Here is a 20,222-nt window from a genome sequence, read left to right on the forward strand (position 1 = left end):
GAGGCTCCGCGCAGCTCCCGCCGGCTCCGGTCCTGCCGAGGGCTCGGTTCCTCCTCCGTTCCACCGGCCCCGCTCCCACCGGAGGCTCCGAACCGCCGCCGGTCCCGGTGGATCCGCTCGCACCGGAGGCTCCGAACCGCCGCCGGTCCCGGTGGATCCGCTCGCACCGGAGGCTCCGAACCGCCGCCGGTCCCGGTGGATCCGCTCGCACCGGAGGCTCCGAACCGCCGCCGGTCCCGGTGGATCCGCTCGCACCGGAGGCTCCTCGCCGTTCCCACGGGATCCGCTCCTCCCGAGGGCTCCGCTCCCGCTCCCCGCCATGAGCTCCGCGTCCTGCCCCTCCCGGGAGCCCCCCCGGTACCTCAGGTGAGCGCGGGGGTCCCCCCGGGGGGTCCCCCCGAGGAACCCCCCCGGCAGAACCGGCGGTTCCGGGCGGTGCCGCTCAGCCGGGGCTGCCCCGGGACCGGCCCCGTTCCCCGGTTCCGGGACCCGCGCGGGTGGATCGGGACCTCGGGTCGGTGCCGGGAGCCCCGGGCAGGGTCTCGGTCCCCACGGGGGTCCCCCGGGACCGGGGGGGGGCGGAACCCGCGGAGCCGCCGTTGCCGGAGCAACCCCGGAGCTCCCGTGGCGGGAGAGGAGCGGGGACAGCGAGACCGGGGATGGGGACACCGGGGACAGGGAGGGGACACCGGGGACATCGGGGACAGGGAGAGGACATCGGGGACATCGGGGACAGGGAAGAGACACCGGGGACGGGGAGAGGACACCGGGGACAGGGAGAGGACACCGGGGACGCGCTGCGGTGCCGGGGTGGGAGCGGCGGAACGGGAACGGGGAATGGAACCGGGATCCTGGGCTGGGATGCGGAGAGGGGACACGGAGCCGGGATAAAATATCGGGATGCGGGGCTGGGATGAAGAACCGGGATACAGGACCGGGATACAGAACCGGGATACAGAACCGGGATACAGGACCGGGATACAGAACCGGGATACAGGACCGGGATACAGAACCGGGATACAGGACCGGGATACAGAACCGGGATACAGAACCGGGATACAGGACCGGGATACAGAACCGGGATACAGAACCGGGATACAGAACCGGGATACAGAACCGGGATACAGAACCGGGATACAGGACCGGGATACAGAACCGGGATACAGAACCGGGATACAGAACCGGGATACAGAACCGGGATACAGGACCGGGATACAGAACCGGGATACAGGACCGGGATACAGAACCGGGATACAGAACCGGGATACAGAACCGGGATACAGGACCGGGATACAGGACCGGGATACAGGACCGCGATGCGTTCCGGGGGTGGGCCCGCAGCTCCCGGGGAGCCCCGGCCGTGTCCCCTCCCCCAGCCCGCGCGGCCGGGCCGGGAGCGATCACCGGGAATGTTCTCCGGGAACCGGGAATTGCGGCAGGAGCGATTGTGGCTCCTGTGGGGCGAGGGACGGCCCAGCCGGGCCCGGCCGGTCCCGCTCGCCACGGGAGCGGCTCCGGGCACCGCTCGCTCCCTTCCCGGCCCCTTCTCCACCCGGTTTTGTCCCCGGGACCCCCCCACGGGGGGTAGGACAGGGCTGGGACTCACTAGAGGGCACCAAAGGATTGGGGACGGATCCATGGGATCCATGGGATGGGACTGATGGGATCCATGGGATGGGACTGATGGGATCCATGGGATGGGATCCATGGGATGGGATCCATGGGATCCATGGGATGAGGTTCTCCTGGCAGGTTTATCAGGACAGCCGAGGGATGGGATGTGGGAATGCGGGATCCAGGAGCTCGCAGGGGGCCTGCTGGAATGACCAAGGGATTTTTGGGCTCTGCCAGGTCCGTGGGGATGGGGTGGGACCCCCGGGACCCCAGCCCGGGCCCCCTCAGCTCCCCCGGGTCCCCGAGCGGGGCTGGTTCCGAGCGGGGCGCGGTTACCCCCAAACCGGGGCCCCCAAACTCCGCTCGGTTCCCCCGGTACCGCCGGGATCCCGGCCCGGAAGGGCTCAGATTCCATCCCGGCGGTACCGGCGGGGCTCAGAGCCCCCAAACTCCGCTCGGTACCGCCGGGATCCCGGCCCGGCCAGGTTCGGTTTCCATCCCGGCGGGACTGGCGGGGTTCGGATCCCCCCGCTCGGTTCCCCGGTACCGCCGGGATCCCGGCCCGGCCAGGTTCGGGTTCCCCTCGGGCGGGCGCTGGAGGCGGCCCAGGCGGTTCCGCCCGCGCAGGCGAAGCCAAGAGATGGGAGCAATTACTGCAATTATCGCAATTATCGCAATTATCGCCGAGCTGGGCGCTGCCGGCTCCGGGCCCGCGGAACAAGCACGGCTTTGTTGGACTTGATGGAACCGGGAACCGGAACCGCCGCAAACGGCACCGAGAGCCGGGACAGGGGACAAGGGACAGGGACAGGGACAGGGACAGGGACAGGGACAGGGGACAGGGACAGGGGACAGGGACAGGGGACAGGGACAGGGACAGGGACAGGGACAGGGGACAGGGACAGGGACAGGGACAGGGACAGGGACAGGGACAGGGGACAGGGACAGGGGACAAGGGACACGGGACAGGGGACAGGGGACAGGGGACAAGGGACACGGGACACGGGACAGGGACAGGAGACACGGGACAGGGGACAGGGGACACGGGACATGGGACACGGGACAGGGGACAGGGACAGGGACAGGGGACACGGGACCCTCCGGGAGACATCAACCGTGTGACATCATCTGTGTGACATCATCCATGTGACGTCATCCGTGTGACATCATCAGTGTGATATCCGTGTGCCACCTGTGTGTGACATCCCTGTGACATCCCTGTGACATCCGTGCCACATCCGTGCCACCCGTGTCAGTCCCCGAGCCCCCGGTGTCCCCAGATCGCGTCCCGGGGGTCCCGGGGGTCCCGAGTCCCCTCGGGTTGGGGACAGCTGTGTCACCGCTGAGCGGGGCTGTCCCCAAGGCAGCGGGGCGGAGGCCGAGGCCGTGGAGCAGGAGCTGCTCGAGGATTATCGCTTCGGGCGGCAGCAGCTGATCGAGATCTGGGGACACGCCTGTGCCGTGGCTGTCACCAAGGTGAGCCTGGGGACACCCGGGGGCCTGGGGACAGAGCTGGGGACACCCAGGGGGGCTGGGGACAGGGCTGGGGACATCCGGGGGGGGCTGGGGACAGGGCTGGGGACACCCAGAGGGGTTGGGGTCCCCATGGGGAGGGGACGCTCAGCCCTTCCCGGGGGTCGGGGCAGTGGCGGGTCCCCAGAGCGTGTCCCCAAGTGTCCCCAAGTGTCTCCAGGTGTCCCCAGAGGGTGTCCCCAGGTGTCCCGGCGATGTCGCTGCCGCGGGGATCGCCCGGTGCTCGTGCGGGATGGGAGGAGGAGGAGGAGGAGGAGGAGGAGGAGGAGGAGGAGGAGGAGGAGGAGGAGGAGGAGGAGGAGGAGGAGGAGGATCAAGGGCAGCTTTGTGCGCTGGAGCTCGGCTCAGCTTTTCCATCGGCCGTTCCCTGCTCCCGGGGCTGCCCGAGGAACAGAAATGTTTTGGTGTTGGAGCGGTCGCAGAGTCCCTGACCCCACCTGGGGCTCGGCATCCTCCTCTTCCTCAGGGACACCCCAGCTCGGGGTGTCCTCGAGGTGTCCCCGAGGTGTCCCCGAGGTGTCCCCGAGGTGTCCCCGAGGTGTCCCCGCTTCCAGGGGGTGCTGCCGGCGTGGCCAGCGCTGGGCCAGGGCCAGGGCCGGGCTACCGGGGCCGTGTCCCGGAGCCAGGATCCGTGAGCAGGAAAAAATCCGTCAGTGGATAAACAGAGCCTCCCTCCCTCCCTCCCTCCCTCCCTCCCTCCCTCCCTCCCTCCCTCCCTCCCTCCCTCCCTCCCTCCCTCCCTCCCTCCCTCCCACACCGCGACATCCCCATGGCCCCCTGTCCCCAGGTGTGACAGTGCCACCCCAGTGTGACAATGCCACCCCAGGTGTGACAGTGCCACCCCAGTGTGACAGTGCCACCCCAGGTGTGACAGTGCCACCCCAGGTGTGAGTGTGCCACCCCTGCTGTGTCCCCAGGGTGACAGTGCCACCCCAATGTGACAATGCCACCCCAGGTGTGACAATGCCACCCCAATGTGACAATGCCACCCCAGGTGTGACAGTGCCACCCCAGGTGTGACAGTGCCACCCCAGTGTGACAATGCCACCCCAGGTGTGACAATGCCACCCCAGTGTGACAATGCCACCCTCTGTCCCCCCCAGGCGTTCCCGCTGCCGTCCCTGAGGCGCAGGCAGCCCACGCTGCTGGTTCTGTGCGGGCCGGGGCAGAACGGAGCCATCGGGCTGGTGTGTGCCCGCCACCTCCGCAGCTTTGTGGGTACCCGCTCCTCCTCCTCCTCCTCCTCCTCCTCCTCCTCCTCCTCCCGGCCTTCCTCCCCAGCCCTCCCGGCCCCACCGGTGCCGTTTTTTCCCCCCAGGATTACGAGCCCACCATCTTCTACCCCAAGCGCTCCCCGGACCCGCTGCACCGCGACTTCACCACGCAGTGCGAGAAGATGGACATCCCCTTCCTGTCCTACCTGCCCACCGAGGTGTGGCCCGAGAGCCCCAAATCCCCCCGTTTGTCCCCTCATTCCTTCCCCAAAACCCCCCAAAATCCTCCTGTTTATCCCTTCATTCCTTCCCCCCAAAACCCCCCAAATCCCCCCGTTTATCCCTTCATTCCTTCCCCCAAAACCCCCCAAATCGCCCCATTTGTCCCTCCTTTCCTTCCCTTTTTCCTTTCCCCCAAAATTCCCCTTTTTATGCCCCCATTCCTTCCCCTTTTCCTCCCCAAAACCCCCCAAATCCTCCTTTTTATCCCTCCTTTCCTTCCCCAAAAAAACCCCCAAAATTCCCCTTTCTATCCCTCCATTCCTTCCCTTTTCCCCTCCCCGAAACCCCAAAATCCCCCCAAAAATCGCCCCAAACCCCCCAGATCAGATTTTCCCCCTCTTGCCCTTCCCATTTTTCCCTCCCCGAACCCCAAAATCCCCCAAAATCCCCCAAAATCCCCCCAAAATCCCCCCAAATCCCCCAAAATCCCCCAAAATCCCCCCCAGAGACCCCAAAATCCCCCAAAATTCACCCCAAAATCCCCCCAAAATTCACCCCAAAATCCCCCCCAAATCCCCCAAAATCCCCCAAAAACCCCCCAAATCCCCCCCAAAATCCCCCAAATTATTAATTTTTCCCCCCAAAACCCCCCCAAACCCCCAGACCCGATTTTCCCCCTCTCCCGTCCCCCCGTCGCTCCCATCCCGGCGCTGCTGGGATCCCGGGAATTCCATCCCATCCCTCTCCCGCTGCCTCCAGCCACCGGCTCTGTTATTTTTGGAATCTCCCAGCGCTGGGAACGGAGGAATTTGACCCAAAAATCGCTTTCCTGGCCGGGCCCGCTGCTCCCGGCGTGCCGGGCTCGGCTCCGCGGCCCCTCCCGGAGCGGGGGGGTTCAATTTTGTTATTTTTTTTTGGGGGGCGATCCGGCAGGAAAAGGGCACCGAGGGGGGGTTTGTGGCGTCAGGGGTGACACGGGGACACCGCGAGTGTCGCTGTCGCCTCCAGGTGCAGCTGGTCAATGACGCCTACAACGCGGTGGTGGACGCGGTGCTGGGAGCCGAGGTGACCGAGGGGACAGAGCCGTGCGCGGCCATCCTGGCCACCCTCCGCCACATCCGCATCCCCATCGTCAGCCTGGATGTCCCCTCAGGTGTCGCCCTGCGTGCCCTCGGTGTCCCCTCGGTGTCCCCAGTGTTCCCCTCAGGTGTCCCCTGTGTCCCCTCGATGTCCCCTCAGTGCTCCCCCGTGGCCCCCGTGGCCCTGGGGACATCCCCAGGACCCCCCCGCTGGCCCTGGCAGGTTGGGGACATCCCCAGGGTGACCTTGGGGACATCCCCGGGGTGACCTTGGGGACATCCCCGGGGTGACCTTGGGGACATTCCCGGCCCCCCTGCTGGCCCTGGCAGGTTGGGGACATCCCCAGGGTGACCTTGGGGACATCCCCGGGGTGACCTTGGGGACATTCCCGGCCCCCCGCGAGGATCCAGACGGGATTGGGGCATCCACGGGAAATAACAAAGTGCCCGGCCCGAGACATGACGTCATTGCCAGATGTCACTGCCAGATGTCACTGCCAGATGTCATTGCCAGATGTCATTGCCAGATGTCATTCCCGAGCAGCCGCGTGTCTGGGATTGTCATCACCCGTGTCCCCGCCCGTGCTGGCAGTGTCCCCTCCCCGCTCTCCCGGGAGCGCCTGGCACGGCCGCGCCCGGAGCCCGGGACAGACCCCGCCCGTGCGGGGACAGTGGCGGTGCCACCCTCCCTGTGCCCTCCCCGTGCCCTCTGTCCCCTCTGTCCCCTCCCCGGGTCACCCTCGAGCCACTCTGTGTGTCCCCAAGGGTGGGCTGTGTCCCTTGGGGTCACCCCTGTCCCCTCCCCGTGTCCCTTGGGGTCACCCCTGTCCCCTCCCCGTGTCCCCTTGAGGTCACCCCTGTCCCCATCCCGTGTCCCTTGGGGTCACCCCTGTCCCCTCTCCGTGTCCCCACAGGGTGGGCTGTGTCCCCTGGGGTCACCCTGATCCCTCCCGGTGTCCCCACAGACAGTTCCATGTCCCCTGGGGTCACTCCTGTCCCCTTCCAGTGTCCCCTGGTGCCACCTCCGTCCCCTAATGCCACCCGTGTCCCCTCCCCGTGTCCCCTGGTGCCACCCGTGTCCCCTCCCCGTGTCCCCAGCGGCTGTCCCGTGTCCCCCCCGTGCCGCGGTGTCCCCTGTGACGCTGTCCGCTGTCCCCAGGGTGGTCGGCGGGCGCGGGTGACAGCGGTGACATCAGTCCGGATGTCCTGGTGTCGCTGGTGGCTCCCAAGGAGTGCGCGCGGCGCTTCCAGGGCCGGAGCCATTTCCTGGCCGGGCGCTTCGTGCCCGAGGAGCTGCGGAGGAAATTCGGGATCAGCGGCCCCGAGTACCCGGGCAGCGACTGCGTGGTGGCCCTGTGACCCCAAAAACGGCCCCGGGACCCCAAAAACGGCCCTGGAACCCCAAAAACGGCCCTGTGACCCCAAAAACGGCCCTGTGACCCCAAAAACACAGCCCCGCGACCCCAAAAACAGCGCCGGGACCCCAAAAACAGCACTGGGACCCCAAAAACAGCCCTGGAACCCCAAACACAGCCCCGCGACCCCAAAAACTGCCCCGGGACCCCAAAAACAGCGCCGGGACCCCCAAAACAGCGCCGGGACCCCAAAAACAGCCCTGGGACCCCAAACACAGCCCCGGGACCCCAAATAAAAGGCTGGTGGCCCAATGACCCCAAATAAAGCTTTGGTGGCCCAGTGACCCCAAAATTAAGCCCTGGTGGCCCTGTGACCCCAATAACGCTTTGGTGGCCCTGTCACCCCAATAAAGCTTTGGTGGCCCTGTCACCCCAATAACGCTTTGGTGGCCCTGTCACCCCAATGTGGCGCTGCTGTCCCCTCAGCAGGGACAGTTTGGGGACCTCGGTGGCGTTGGGGGCTTGTCCTGAGACTCAACCCAAGGTTTGGGGACCCCCCCGAGGTGTCCCCACCCCGCTGCTGGGGACAGAGCGGTGTCACCTCCCCCGCCACCCCCTGCGACCCCACAAAACCCCGGGAAGGGATCGGGGACCCCCCGGGAGCCCAGCGGGGACCCCCGGCCCAGCCCCGGGAGCTGCTCCGGCCGCGGGGGCTCGGGAGGGGCGGGAATGCCGGGAATGCAGAGGGAATGCAGCGGGAATCCGGGAATGCATCGGGAATGCAGCGGGAATGCGCCGGGAATGCCGGGAATGCACTGGGAATGCGCCGGGAATGCAGCGGGAATGCGCCGGGAATGCGCCGGGAATGCACCGGGAATGCACCGGGAATGCACCGGGAATCCGGGAATGCACCGGGAATGCACCAGGAATGCACCGGGAATCCGGGAATGCGCCGGGAATGCAGCGGGAATGCGCCGGGAATGCGCCGGGAATGCACCGGGAATGCACCGGGAATGCACCGGGAATCCGGGAATGCACCGGGAATGCACCGGGAATCCGGGAATGCACCGGGAATGCACTGGGAATGCACCGGGAATGCCGGGAATGCACTGGGAATCCAGGAATGCAGCGGGAATGCAGCGGGAATGCACCGGGAATGCACCGGGAATGCACCGGGAATGCACTGGGAATTCCTCCGGCCGCGGCTGCAGGTGCGTCCCGAACCTTCCCGGTTCATCCCAGTGCCTCCCAGTTCATCCCAGTGCCTCCTGCAGCCCTTCCCAGTGCGTCCCAGTTCATCCCAGTTCATCCCAGTGCCCTTCCCAGTGTGTCCCGAACTCCTGCAGCCCTTCCCAGTGTGTCCCGAACCTTCCCAGTTCATCCCAGTGCGTCCCAGTTCATCCCAGTGCATCCCAGTTCATCCCAGTGCGTCCCGAACCTTCCCAGTTCATCCCAGTGCGTCCCAGTTCATCCCAGTGCCCCCCAGTGCGTCCCAGTGAGTCCCAGTGCCTCCTGCAGCCCTTCCCAGTTCATCCCAGTTCATCCCAGTGCGTCCCAAACCTCCTGCAGCCCTTCCCAGTGCATCCCAGTTCATCCCAGTGCCCTTCCCAGTGTGTCCTGAACTCCTGCAGCCCTTCCCAGTGCGTCCCAGTGCGTCCCAGTGCCTCCCAGTGCGTCCCAGTGCCTCCCAGTGCGTCCCAGTGCATCCCAGTGCCTCCCAGTGCGTCCCAGTGCATCCCAGTGCCTCCCAGTGCGTCCCAGTGCATCCCAGTGCCTCCCAGTGCGTCCCAGTGCATCCCAGTGCCTCCCAGTGCCCCTTCTGGAGAGCAAATCCCGGAATTTTGGGGTTCAAAGGGGGCGAGAAGGAGATTTTTGGGTGTTTTTGGGAGGGGGTCGCGGGTCAGGGACTCCTCGTTCATCCCAAATCTCCTCCAGCACTTCCCAGTTCCTCCCAGTTCCTCCCAGTTCCTCCCAGTCCCTCCCAGTTCCTCCCAGTTCCTCCCAGTTCCTCCCAGTGCCTCCCAGTGCCCCTTCTGGAAAGCCAATTCCCAAATTTCGGTGATGGATAAATAAGGAACGTGGCGGGATTTGCGGGAATTTGGGGGATATGGGGGGGCTCCCAGTTCCTCCCAGTTCCTCCCAGTTCAATCCAACCCCTCCCAGCGCCCATTCCAGAGGGTGAATTCCCAGATTCCAGTGACAGATTTGGGTCCAAAAAAGGGGGATTTGGGGGAAGGAAGGATTTGAAGGAAGGATTTGGGGAAAGGAAGGATTTGGGGAAGGAAGGATTTGAAGGAAGGATTTGGGGAAAGGAAGGATTTGGGGAAGGAAGGATTTGAAGGAAGGATTTGGGGGAAGGATTTGGGGAAAGGAAGGATTTGGGGGAAGGATTTGGGGAAGGAAGGATTTGGGGAAGGATTTGGGGAAGGAAGGATTTGGGGGAAGGATTTGGGGAAGGAAGGATTTGGGGAAGGAAGGATTTGAAGGAAGGATTTGGGGGAAGGATTTGGGGGAAGGAAGGATTTGAAGGAAGGATTTGGGGAAGGAAGGATTTGGGGAAAGGAAGGATTTGGGGAAGGATTTGGGGAAGGATTTGGGGAAAGGAAGGATTTGGGGAAAGGAAGGATTTGGGGAAGGAAGGATTTGGGGAAAGGAAGGATTTGAAGGAAGGATTTGGGGAAAGGAAGGATTTGGGGAAGGAAGGATTTGGGGAAGGATTTGGGGAAGGATTTGGGGAAGGAAGGATTTGGGGGAAGGAAGGATTTGGGGAAAGGAAGGATTTGGGGAAGGATTTGGGGAAAGGAAGGATTTGAAGGAAGGATTTGGGGGAAGGATTTGGGGGAAGGAAGGATTTGGGGAAGGATTTGGGGAAGGATTTGGGGAAAGGAAGGATTTGGGGGAAGGAAGGATTTGGGGGAAGGATTTGGGGAAGGAAGGATTTGGGGAAGGAAGGATTTGAAGGAAGGATTTGGGGGAAGGATTTGGGGGAAGGAAGGATTTGAAGGAAGGATTTGGGGAAGGAAGGATTTGGGGAAGGATTTGGGGAAGGATTTGGGGAAAGGAAGGATTTGGGGAAAGGAAGGATTTGGGGAAAGGAAGGATTTGAAGGAAGGATTTGAAGGAAGGATTTGGGGAAGGAAGGATTTGGGGAAGGATTTGGGGAAAGGAAGGATTTGGGGAAAGGATTTGGGGAAAGGAAGGATTTGGGGAAAGGAAGGATTTGGGGAAGGATTTGGGGAAAGGAAGGATTTGGGGAAAGGAAGGATTTGGGGAAAGGAAGGATTTGGGGAAGGATTTGGGGAAAGGAAGGATTTGGGGAAGGAAGGATTTGGGGAAGGAAGGATTTGGGGAAAGGAAGGATTTGGGGAAAGGAAGGATTTGGGGAAGGATTTGGGGAAAGGAAGGATTTGGGGAAGGAAGGATTTGAAGGAAGGATTTGGGGAAGGAAGGATTTGGGGAAGGATTTGGGGAAGGAAGGATTTGGGGAAGGAAGGATTTGAAGGAAGGATTTGGGGAAGGAAGGATTTGGGGAAGGATTTGGGGAAGGAAGGATTTGGGGAAGGAAGAATTTGAAGGAAGGATTTGGGGAAGGAAGGATTTGAAGGAAGGATTTGGGGAAGGAAGGATTTGGGGAAGGAAGGATTTGAGGAAAGGAAGGATTTGGGGAAGGATTTGGGGAAAGGAAGGATTTGGGGAAGGAAGGATTTGAAGGAAGGATTTGGGGAAGGAAGAATTTGGAGAAAGGAAGGATTTGAAGGAAGGATTTGGGAGAAAATTCGGGACATCCCCACCCTCCCCCCACTCCGTCACCTCCCACCCCCCGCTCCGTTTCCTCTTGGCCACCTCCGTGTCCCCGAAAAGCCACCGCCACCACCTCCCGCGCGGCACCGGCTCCTTCTTTTCCCTTTTTCCCATATTTTTATTATTTTTATGATATTTTTCCCCTCTCCCTCCCTCCCTCCCGGCCGCATTCCCGAGCTCATCCAATTTTAGCAGCTCAGACAAAAACAAAACGCGCCCGGAGCTCCCGGGGCAGCCTCGGGCCGGGCTCGGCTCCCGGACTCGGCTCCAGGAACGGCTGGAAAAACCTCGGGAAGCGGCTCCCTATAAAAACCGGGAGAGCGCCGGGAGCGGCCGCAGGCGGCGCTGGGGGAGCGGCCATGGCACGGCTGGCACAGCTGGCACAGCTGGCGCGGCTGGCGCGGCTGGCGCGGGTGGCACAGCTGGCGCTGCTGCTGGCGCAGCTGGCACAGCTGGGAGCTGCCAGGGCCACAGGTGAGGGGGGTTTGGGGGGATTTTTGGGTGACAGAAGGATTTTGGGGGTCCTGGGATGTGGGGGAGGGGTGGGGGAGGTGGCACGGGGTGGTGGCACGGGGTGGTGGCACGGGGTGGTGGCACAGCTGGCACAGCTGGCACTGCTTCTGGCACAGCTGGCACAGCTGGGAGAACCCCGCGCTGCCAGGGCCGCAGGTGAGGGGGGGGTTTGGGGTGTTTTTTGGGGGGGTGTTGGTGACAGAGGGATTTTGGGGTGTCCTGGGATGTGGGCGGGAGGGGTGGGGGTGGTGGCACCGGGTGGTGGCACCGGGTGGTGGCACCGGGTGGTGGCACGGGGAGGGACCGCTGGCACCTGCCGAGGGGGAGGTGGGGATGGGGTTCGGGGAATTTTGTCCGGGATCATGGAGCTGGAGGGACAGGGATGGGACAGGGACAGGGACAGGGACAGGGACAGGGATGGGACAGGGACAGGGATGGGACAGGGACAGGGACAGGGACAGGGACAGGGACAGGGACAGGGACAGGGACGGGGACAGGGACAGGGACAGGGACAGGGACAGGGACAGGGACAGGGACAGGGACAGGGATGGGACAGGGACAGGGATAAGAGACAGGGACAGGGACAATGATGGGGACAGGGACAGGGACACGGTGACCGTGTCCCCGCCACTCCTGGCCCCGCAGAAGCCCCAGCCGGACGCGAGGGCAGTGTCCCGGTGCCACCCAGCCGGGAATGTCCCCGCTCTGGGGACAAATCCCAGCCCCCCGCGGGGGCCACGGGCGCCGCTGTCCCCTGGGGAGGGGACAGGGGGTGGCAGGGTGGGACCCCCAGCACGGGGTGACTGCTGGAGGAGGGGTGGTGGCCGTGGGGTGGCCGTGGTGTCACCCGTGGGTGACAGAGGTGTCCCCAGGGACCTTCTCGCCACATCCATCCCCTGTGGAATTGCCGGATCCCACGGGAGGAGCCGGGCCCGGAGCCCGCAGGGACACGGGGACAGCTGTGGGGACACCCCGGCTGTGCCTCCACACCCCGAATTCCTGTCACCTGCCGCTCTGGGGCTCGGTGACACTTGGTGGCCTCAGTGTCCTTGGGATGGCCGGGAACGTTTTCCATGGACGCGGGGTGGGCTCCAGCCTCGGCCACCCCCCGGGTGGTGACACCGCCAGCCTGGCCTTGGGGACACGGTAAATCCCGTCCCCCGGGAGGGGTGGGGGATGTGGCAGTGCCACCTCCGTGTCCCCCAGAGCCGCTGGAGAACGAGTCCGAGCCGGGCAAGGCCGGGAAAGGCTGGAAGGGAGAGCCCGACCTGGAGGAGCTGGACCTGGACACGGCAGGTACGGCCACCCCGGGGACACCGCGGTGGCACTCGGGTGACCCTGGGGACAGTCACCGCCCTGTGCCACCCCCGTGGGACGTTGGTGGTCACCACCCTGCCACGTCCCCTGCTGTCACGTGTGTCCCCTGTCCGTGTGTCCGCAGGGTGGGCTGTGTCCCCTGGGGTCACCTTGATCCCTCCCGGTGTCCCCTGAGACCATTCCATGTCCCCTGGGGTCACTCCTGTCCCCTTCCAGTGTCCCCTGGGGTCACCCCTGTCCCCTCCCCCTGTCCCCACACCCCCCATGTCCCTCCCACCACACCAGACCCTCACTGCTGACCCTCCAGCCCCACATCCCCGGGGCCACCTGTGGGTCACTCCCAGTTCCTGTCCCCGCCCCTGTCCCCACCCGTGGGTCACTCCTGGGTCACTCCTGGCTCCTGTCCCCACCCCTGTCCCCACCCGTGGGTCACTCCTGGGTCACTCCTGACTCCTGTCCCCCCTCCGGGGTCACTCCCCACTCCTGTCCCCACCCCTGTCCCCACCCGTGGGTCACTCCTGAGTCACTCCTGGCTCCTGTCCCCACCCCTGTCCCCCCTCCGGGGTCACTCCTGGGTCACTCCCAGCTCCTGTCCCCACCTGAGGGTCACACCTGGGTCACTCCAAGCTCCTGTCCCCCCTCCGGGGTCACTCCCCACTCCTGTCCCCACCCCTGTCCCCACCCGTGGGTCTCTCCCGGGTCTCTCCCGGGTCTCTCCCGGGTCACCCCCGGGTCACTCCCGGGTCACCCCCGGGTCTCTCCCGGGTCCCTCCCGGGTCTCTCCCGGGTCTCTCCCGGGTCACCCCCGGGTCACCCCCGGGTCTCTCCCGGGTCCCTCCCGGGTCACTCCCGGGTCTCTCCCGGGTCACTCCCGGGTCTCTCCCGGGTCACTCCCGGGTTTCTCCCGGGTCACCCCCGCGTCACCCCCGGGTCACCCCCGGGTCACTCCCCCGCCTCCCTCCCAGGTAAAGGCGCCGAGTGGACGTCGTGGTTCAACATCGACCACCCCGGTGGGGACGGTGACCACGAGAGCCTGGCCGCCATCCGCTTCTACTACGGTGACCGCGTGTGCCCGCGGCCGGTGGCCATCCAGGCGCGCTCCACCGAGTGGCACCTGCCCGCGGCCCTGGGCCAGGTGGTCCACGCCAGCCCCAAGCGCGGCTTCCGCTGCCTGCACCGCGAGCAGCCCCCGGGCAAGGCCTGCGCCAACTACCACGTGCGCTTCCTGTGCCCGCTGGGTGAGCCTCGGCACCTGGGGCACACCTGGTGTACCTGGGGCACACCTGGGGCACACCTGGTGTACCTGTGTCACACCTGGGGCACACCTGGGGCACACCTGGTGTACCTGGGGCACACCTGGGGCACACCTGGTGTACCTGTGTCACACCTGGGGCACACCTGAGGCACACCTGGTGTACCTGGGGCACACCTGTGGCACACCTGGTGTACCTGTGTCACACCTGGGGCACACCTGGTGTACCTGGGGCACACCTGGGGCACACCTGAGGCACACCTGGTGTACCTGTGTCACACCTGGGGCACACCTGGTGTACCTGGGGCACACCTGGGGCACACCTGAGGCACACCTGGTGTACCTGTGTCACACCTGTGGCACACCTGGAATGGGTGGGGGGGGGTGTCTGTGTCACACCTGTCCCCCCCGTGTCCCCCGTGTCCCCCGTGTCCCCCTGTCTCCCCCGTGTCCCCTGTGTCCCCCGTGTCCCCCCTGTCTCCCCGTGTCCCCCCGTGTTCCCCCGTGTTCCCCCGTGTTCCCCCATGTCCCCCGTGTCCCCCGTGTCCCTCCCGTGTCCCCCCCGTGTCCCCCGTGTCCCCCGTGTCCCCCTGTCTCCCCCGTGTCCCCCCGTGTCCCCCCGTGTCCCCCGTGTCCCCCCGTGTCCCCCCGTGTCCCCCCGTGTCCCCCGTGTCCCCCTGTCTCCCCCGTGTCCCCCTGTCTCCCCCGTGTCCCCCGTGTCCCCCCCGTGTCCCCCGTGTCCCCCCGTGCCTGTGGGTGTGTGTGTGCCGTTAACCCCCCGGGTGCCGGTGCGCAGTGACGCCCCTGTCCCAGCAGATGACGTTTACTGGTCGCACTGGTCGGGCTGGAGCCCCTGCTCGAGCAGCACCTGCGGCACCCGGGGCACCCAGAGCCGCTCCCGGCGCTGCCGCAGCGCCCGCGCCGCGCCCCGCGAGCTGCGCTGCCGCGGCAAGGCCACCGAGCGCCGGGCCTGCAGCGCCGGGCCCTGCACAGGTAGGGAGCGTCAGCTCACCTGGGCTCACCTGGGACCGTTCTCGGTTCACCTGGGACCGGCTGGGACCAGCTGGGACCATCTCTGCTCACCTGAGCTCACCTGGGACCGTTCTCTGCTCACCTGTGCTCAGCTGTGCTCACCTGTGACCATTCTCGGTTCATCTGTCCTTACCTGAGCTCACCTGTGACCAGCTGTGACCATCTGGGACCAGCTGTGACCAGCTATGCTCACCTGAGCTCACCTGTGACCAGCTGTGACCAGCTGTGCTCACCTGAGCTCACCTGTGACCATTCTCTGTTCACCTGTGACCAGCTGTGACCAGCTGTGCTCACCTGTGCTCACCTGTGCTCATTCTCTGTTCACCTGTGCCCATCTGTCCTCACTGTGCTCACCTGTGCTCACCTGTGCTCACCTGTGCTCACCTGTGACCATTCTCCGCTCACCTGTGCTCACCTGTGTTCACCTGAGCTCACCTGTGCTCATTCTCTGCTCACCTGTGTTCACCTGTGCCCTGGGAGCTGCTGGGGAGGGGACACAGGGTGGCCGCAGTGCCACTGCCAGGGTGGCCCCAGGATGTCCCTGTGGTGTCCCCGTGGTGTCCCCTGTGATGGCCCCAGGGTGGCCGCGAGGTGTCCCCAGGGTGTGGTGGCCCCGTGGTGGCCCCGTGGTGGCCCCGTGGTGGCCCCATGGTGGCCCCGTGGTGGCCCTGGGGACGCGGTTCCCAGCAGGACTGTCCCCTCAAAGCCCCTCTGGTCGGAGTGGGGTCCGTGGGGTCCCCGGCGTGTCCCCAGGGTGTGGTGGCCCCGTGGTGGCCCCGTGGTGGCCCCGTGGTGGCCCTGGGGACGCGGTTCCCAGCGGGACTGTCCCCTCAGAGCCCCTCTGGTCGGAGTGGGGTCCGTGGGGTCCGTGTTCCCGCAGCTGCGGCAGCGCCGGGACCCGCGAGCGGCGCCGGAGCTGCAAAACCGCCAAGAGCCCCCCGTGCCCGGGCCCTGCCACCGAGACACAGAAATGTCCCCGCTCACCGTGCCCAGGTAACCCCCAGGTGACCCCCAGGTGACCCCCAGGTGACCCCCCGTGTCCCCTCAGTGCCACCGAGACACAGAAATGTCCCTGCTCACTGTGCCCAGGTAACCCCCAGGTGACCCCCAGGTACCCCCAGGTACCCTCAGGTACCCCAGATGCCCCCCCAGGTACCCCTCGATACCCCCAGGCACCCCCAGGTACCCCCAGATGCCCCCAAGTACCCCCCGGATGCCCCCCAGGTACCCCCAGGTACCCCCCAGATACCCCTCAGGTACCCCCAGGTACCCCCACCCATACCCGTGTCCCCTTCACCCCCCGGGGCTCTCCCCTCTCCCCCCTCCGCTCCCCCCCGAGCCCCGGGGGTCTCTCACCTGCTCCCCTCCCCACCACTCCCGGCCTCACCTGGGGCACCTCACCTGCCGCCAGGTGAGGAGGAGCAGGAGGAGGCGGGGGCGGCTTTGGGGGGGTCACCAGAGGGTCCCTCGGGGGGTCCCCACGCTCTGGCCGCCCCTCTCCCCCCAGAGAAGCCGCACATGGTGCTGCAGCCCGCGGGGCAGGTGCGGGAGGCCGGGCAGGACGTCACCTTCTGCTGCAGAGCCTCGGGCGCTCCTCCCCGCAACTACTCCTGGTGAGAAAAACACCCCAGCCGGGCCGGGCCGTGTCCCCCGAGCCTGTCACCACCTGTCGCCTGTCGCCTGTCGCCGCAGGTACCACAACGGGACGCTGCTGGAGGGGCCGGCGGAGCGCAGCAGCGGCCGCCTGGAGCTGCGGGGGCTGGCACCGGGGCAGGCGGGCACGTACCAGTGCAAAGCCAGCTCGGAGGCGGGAGCCATCCGCTCGGTGCCCGCGCAGCTCACCGTGCTGGGTGAGGAGAGAGCGGGGGGATCCTCCGTGTCCCGGGGATTATCCTTGGCCCGGGATCTGCCTTGGCCCGGGATCTGCCTTGGCCCGGGATTCTCCTTGTCCCGCGATTCGCCTTGTCCTGGGATTTTCCTTGTTCCGGGATTCTCCTTTTCCCGGGATTCTCCTTGTCCCGGGATCTGCCTTGTCCCGGGATTTTCCTTGTTCCGGGATTCTCCTTGTCCCGGGATTCTCCTTGTCCCGGGATCCGCCTTGTTCCGGGATTTTCCTTGTTCCGGGATTCTCCTTTTCCCGGGATTCTCCTTGTCCTGGGATTCGCCTTGGCCCGGGATCCGCCTTGTCCAGGGATTTTCCTTGTCCCGGGATCTGCCTTCTCCTGGCTGCTGCCTGGTGCTGGGTGCTGTTTATCCCCTGGATTCTTCCTGTCCTGGGTCCTGCTTTGCCCTGGGTTTTGCTTATCCTTGGATCCTATTTACCCCAGATCCCACTTTTCCCCAGATCCCGCTTTTCCCCAGATCCCGTTTACCCCAGATCCCATTTTCCCCAGATCCCATTTACCCCAGATCCCGTTTACCCCAGATCCCACTTTTCCCCAGATCCCGCTTTTCCCCAGATCCCGTTTACCCCAGATCCCATTTTCCCCAGATCCCATTTACCCCAGATCCCGTTTACCCCAGATCCCACTTTTCCCCAGATCCCGCTTTTCCCCAGATCCCATTTACCCCAGATCCCCCTTCTTCCCAGATCCCGTTTCCCGCTGCCTCCCGCCTCTCCCCGATTCCCCCCGGGACCCCGAACCGCCCCCCTGCCCCCTGTAACGCCTCCCCCTCCGTGCCCCCAGCCCAGGGCCAGCCCAGCTGCCGGCCGGAGCCGGAGCCCAGCCTGGTGGAGCTGCCCCGCGAGTGCCCGCAGGACTCCGGCGGCTCCCGTTACTACGACGTGGGGCGCTGCCCGGCCTCGCCGTGCCCGGGCGACCCCTCCGAGCCCTCGGGCTGCGGGCAGAGCTCGGGGCTGTGCTGCGGGGTGCGCAGGATGGAGCTGCGGCAGGTGCCGTGCGCCGGCTCCCTGCTGCCCCTCAAGGTGGTGGCCGAGTGCGGCTGCGGGCCCTGCGCCCAGCCCCGGGTGTTGGTGCGGGGCCGGGTGACGGCGGCCGACACCGGGGAACCGCTGCGCTTCGGCCACATCTTCCTGGGGGCCACCAAAGTGGGCTTCACCGGCTACCGGGGCTCCTTCACCATCGAGGTGCCGCCCGACACGCAGCGCCTGGTGGCTCGCTTCGTGGACGGCCAGCAGCGCTTGGTGGACGCCGTCAAGGTGCTGCCCTTCGACCCGCGAGGAGGAGCGGTGTACCACGAGGTGAAGATGCTGCGCAGGAAGGAGCCGGTGGAGCTGGACGGCGGCCGGAGCAACTCCATCCCCCTGGGCGAGGCCGGCGGCCGGGAGCCCGTCGGGGAGCTGCTGCTGCCGGCCGGGGTTTTCCTGCGGCCGTCCGGAGAGGTTTTTAACGGCACGGTCCAAGCCAGCGTCACCTTCGTGGACCCGCGGGATGTGAGCACGGCCAGCGCCGCCTCCAGCGACCTGAGCTTCGCCAACGCCGAGGGGGAAATCGTCCCCCTGCGCACCTACGGGATGTTCGCCGTGGATTTCCGCGAGGGCGGCAGCGGCGCGGAGCTGCAGGCGGGGCCGGTGCAGGTGAGGATGGACGCGGGGCAGGTGTGGATGCCGGAGCACCTGAAGAAGATGAAGTTGTGGTCCTTGAACCCCGAGAGCGGCCTGTGGGAGGAGGAGGGAGTGCTGCGGCCAGCCGGCGGCCGGAGGAAGAGGGAGGAGAGGACCTTCCTGGTGGGCAACCTGGAGATCCGCGAGCGGCGCCTCTTCAACCTGGACGTGCCCGAGGATCGCCGCTGCTTCGTCAAGGTCAGGGCCTACAGCAACGAGAAGTTCAACCCCTACGAGCAGCTGGAAGGGGTGGTCATCAACCTCATCAACCTGGAGCCCCAGCCCGGCTTCCCCAGCAACCCGCGGGCCTGGGGCCGCTTCGACAGCGTGGTCACCGGCCCCAACGGCGCCTGCTTGCCCGCCTTCTGCGACGGCCGGCGCCCCGACGCCTACACGGCCCTGGTGACGGCCACGCTGGGCGGCGAGGAGCTGGAAGCCGTGGCCTCCAGCCCCAAGCTGAACCCCAACGCCGTGGGGGTGGCTCAGCCCTACCTGGGCAAGCTGGGCTACCGGCGCTCGGACCACGAGGACGCGGCGCTGAAGAAGACGGCGTTCCAGATCAACGTGGCCAAACCCGACCCCAACGACGCCGACGAGAGGAACGGGCCCGTCTACTCCTACCGGAGCCTCCGGGAGTGCGAGGAGGCGCCGGTCGGGGCCAACCACCTGCGCTTCTACCGCGTGGAGGTGGACAGGTACGAGTACAACGTGGTGCCCTTCAAGGAGAGCGACGTCACCTCCTGGACCGGCGATTACCTGGCGTGGTGGCCCAACCCGCAGGAGTTCCGGGCGTGCTTCATCAAGGTGCGGCTGGAGGGGCCGCAGGAGTACATGGTGAGGTCGCGGAACGTCGGGGGCAGCCACCCCCGCACGCGGGGACAGCTCTACGGGCTGCGGGACAGCCGGAGCGTGCGGGATCCGCTGCTGGGCGACGCCTCGGGAGCCTGCGTGGAGTTCAAGTGCGGCGGGATGCTCTTCGACCAGAGCCTGGCCGACAGGACCTTGGTGTCCATCGTGCCGCAGGGCAGCTGTCGCCGCACGGCCATCAACGGGCTCCTGCGGGACTACCTGAGCCGCCACCCGCCGCTGGCCGACAACAACCACACCGGGGCCTTCTCCATGCTGGCCCCGCTGGACCCGCTGGGCCACAACTACGGCATCTACACCGTGACGGACCAGAACCCGCGGCTGGCCAAGGAAATCGCCATCGGCCGCTGCTTCGCGGGCACCTCGGACGGCTTCTCCAGGGAGATGAGAGCGGCGGAGGGCACCGCCGTCACCTTCAGCTGCCAGGAGCGGCCGCCGGGCAGGGAGAGCTTCTTCCAGCGCCTGCTGAGCGCCCCGGCCGAGGCTCTGCAGGAGATCCGCAGGGAGATGGGGAGATCCGAGCTGCGCCGCGCCGCCCCCGAGGTGATGGACTTCGCCTCCGGAGCCCCCACGGGCACCCGCCGGAGCCCCGGCAGCCAGCGGAGAGCGGGCCGGCAGCGGGGACAGCCCTGAGTGGCCTCCGCGTCCCCTCCCCGCCTCTGCTTTTGTCGCCCCCCCTTTCCCCCTGTCGCTTTTGGCCGCGCTCATTTATCACGCCCCGAGAATTGGGGGGACGGCGGGGGGGCGGCGGGGATGTGGGGAGGGGGTCCCGCCGTCCCCCCCCGGTGCTGTCGCCGCCTCCCCTCGGTGCTCAGCGGTGCCGCGGAGGGGATGGAAATAAAAGGAATAAAAGAGGGA

At 66.1% G+C, this 20,222-nt stretch overlaps 2 protein-coding genes across 2 annotated transcripts; both read left to right on the forward strand.

Annotated features, from left to right (window-relative positions):
• The first annotated feature begins 319 nt into the window (after positions 1–319).
• YJEFN3 (YjeF N-terminal domain containing 3) lies at positions 320–7,021 on the forward strand. Its single transcript, XM_088067871.1, has 6 exons — positions 320–366; positions 2,982–3,090; positions 4,251–4,361; positions 4,466–4,579; positions 5,592–5,736; positions 6,822–7,021. The coding sequence occupies exons 1-6, from the start codon at positions 320–322 to the stop codon at positions 7,019–7,021; spliced, it is 726 nt and encodes a 241-aa protein (XP_087923997.1).
• Positions 7,022–11,899: 4,878 nt separating this feature from the next.
• On the forward strand, positions 11,900–20,058 carry CILP2 (cartilage intermediate layer protein 2). The gene is made up of 7 exons (XM_088067874.1): positions 11,900–12,627; positions 13,614–13,886; positions 14,717–14,893; positions 15,767–15,925; positions 16,440–16,545; positions 16,625–16,782; positions 17,620–20,058. Exons 1-7 carry the CDS (start codon positions 12,405–12,407, stop codon positions 19,995–19,997), a joined length of 3,474 nt encoding a protein of 1,157 aa, XP_087924000.1. The 5' UTR covers positions 11,900–12,404; the 3' UTR covers positions 19,998–20,058.
• Positions 20,059–20,222: the final 164 nt, after the last annotated feature.

The sequence above is a fragment of the Pseudopodoces humilis genome, chromosome 28, assembly GCF_049639895.1.
Source record: "Pseudopodoces humilis isolate 2021_Gansu_Grassland_sample_001 chromosome 28, ASM4963989v1, whole genome shotgun sequence".
Taxonomy (NCBI): domain Eukaryota; kingdom Metazoa; phylum Chordata; class Aves; order Passeriformes; family Paridae; genus Pseudopodoces; species Pseudopodoces humilis.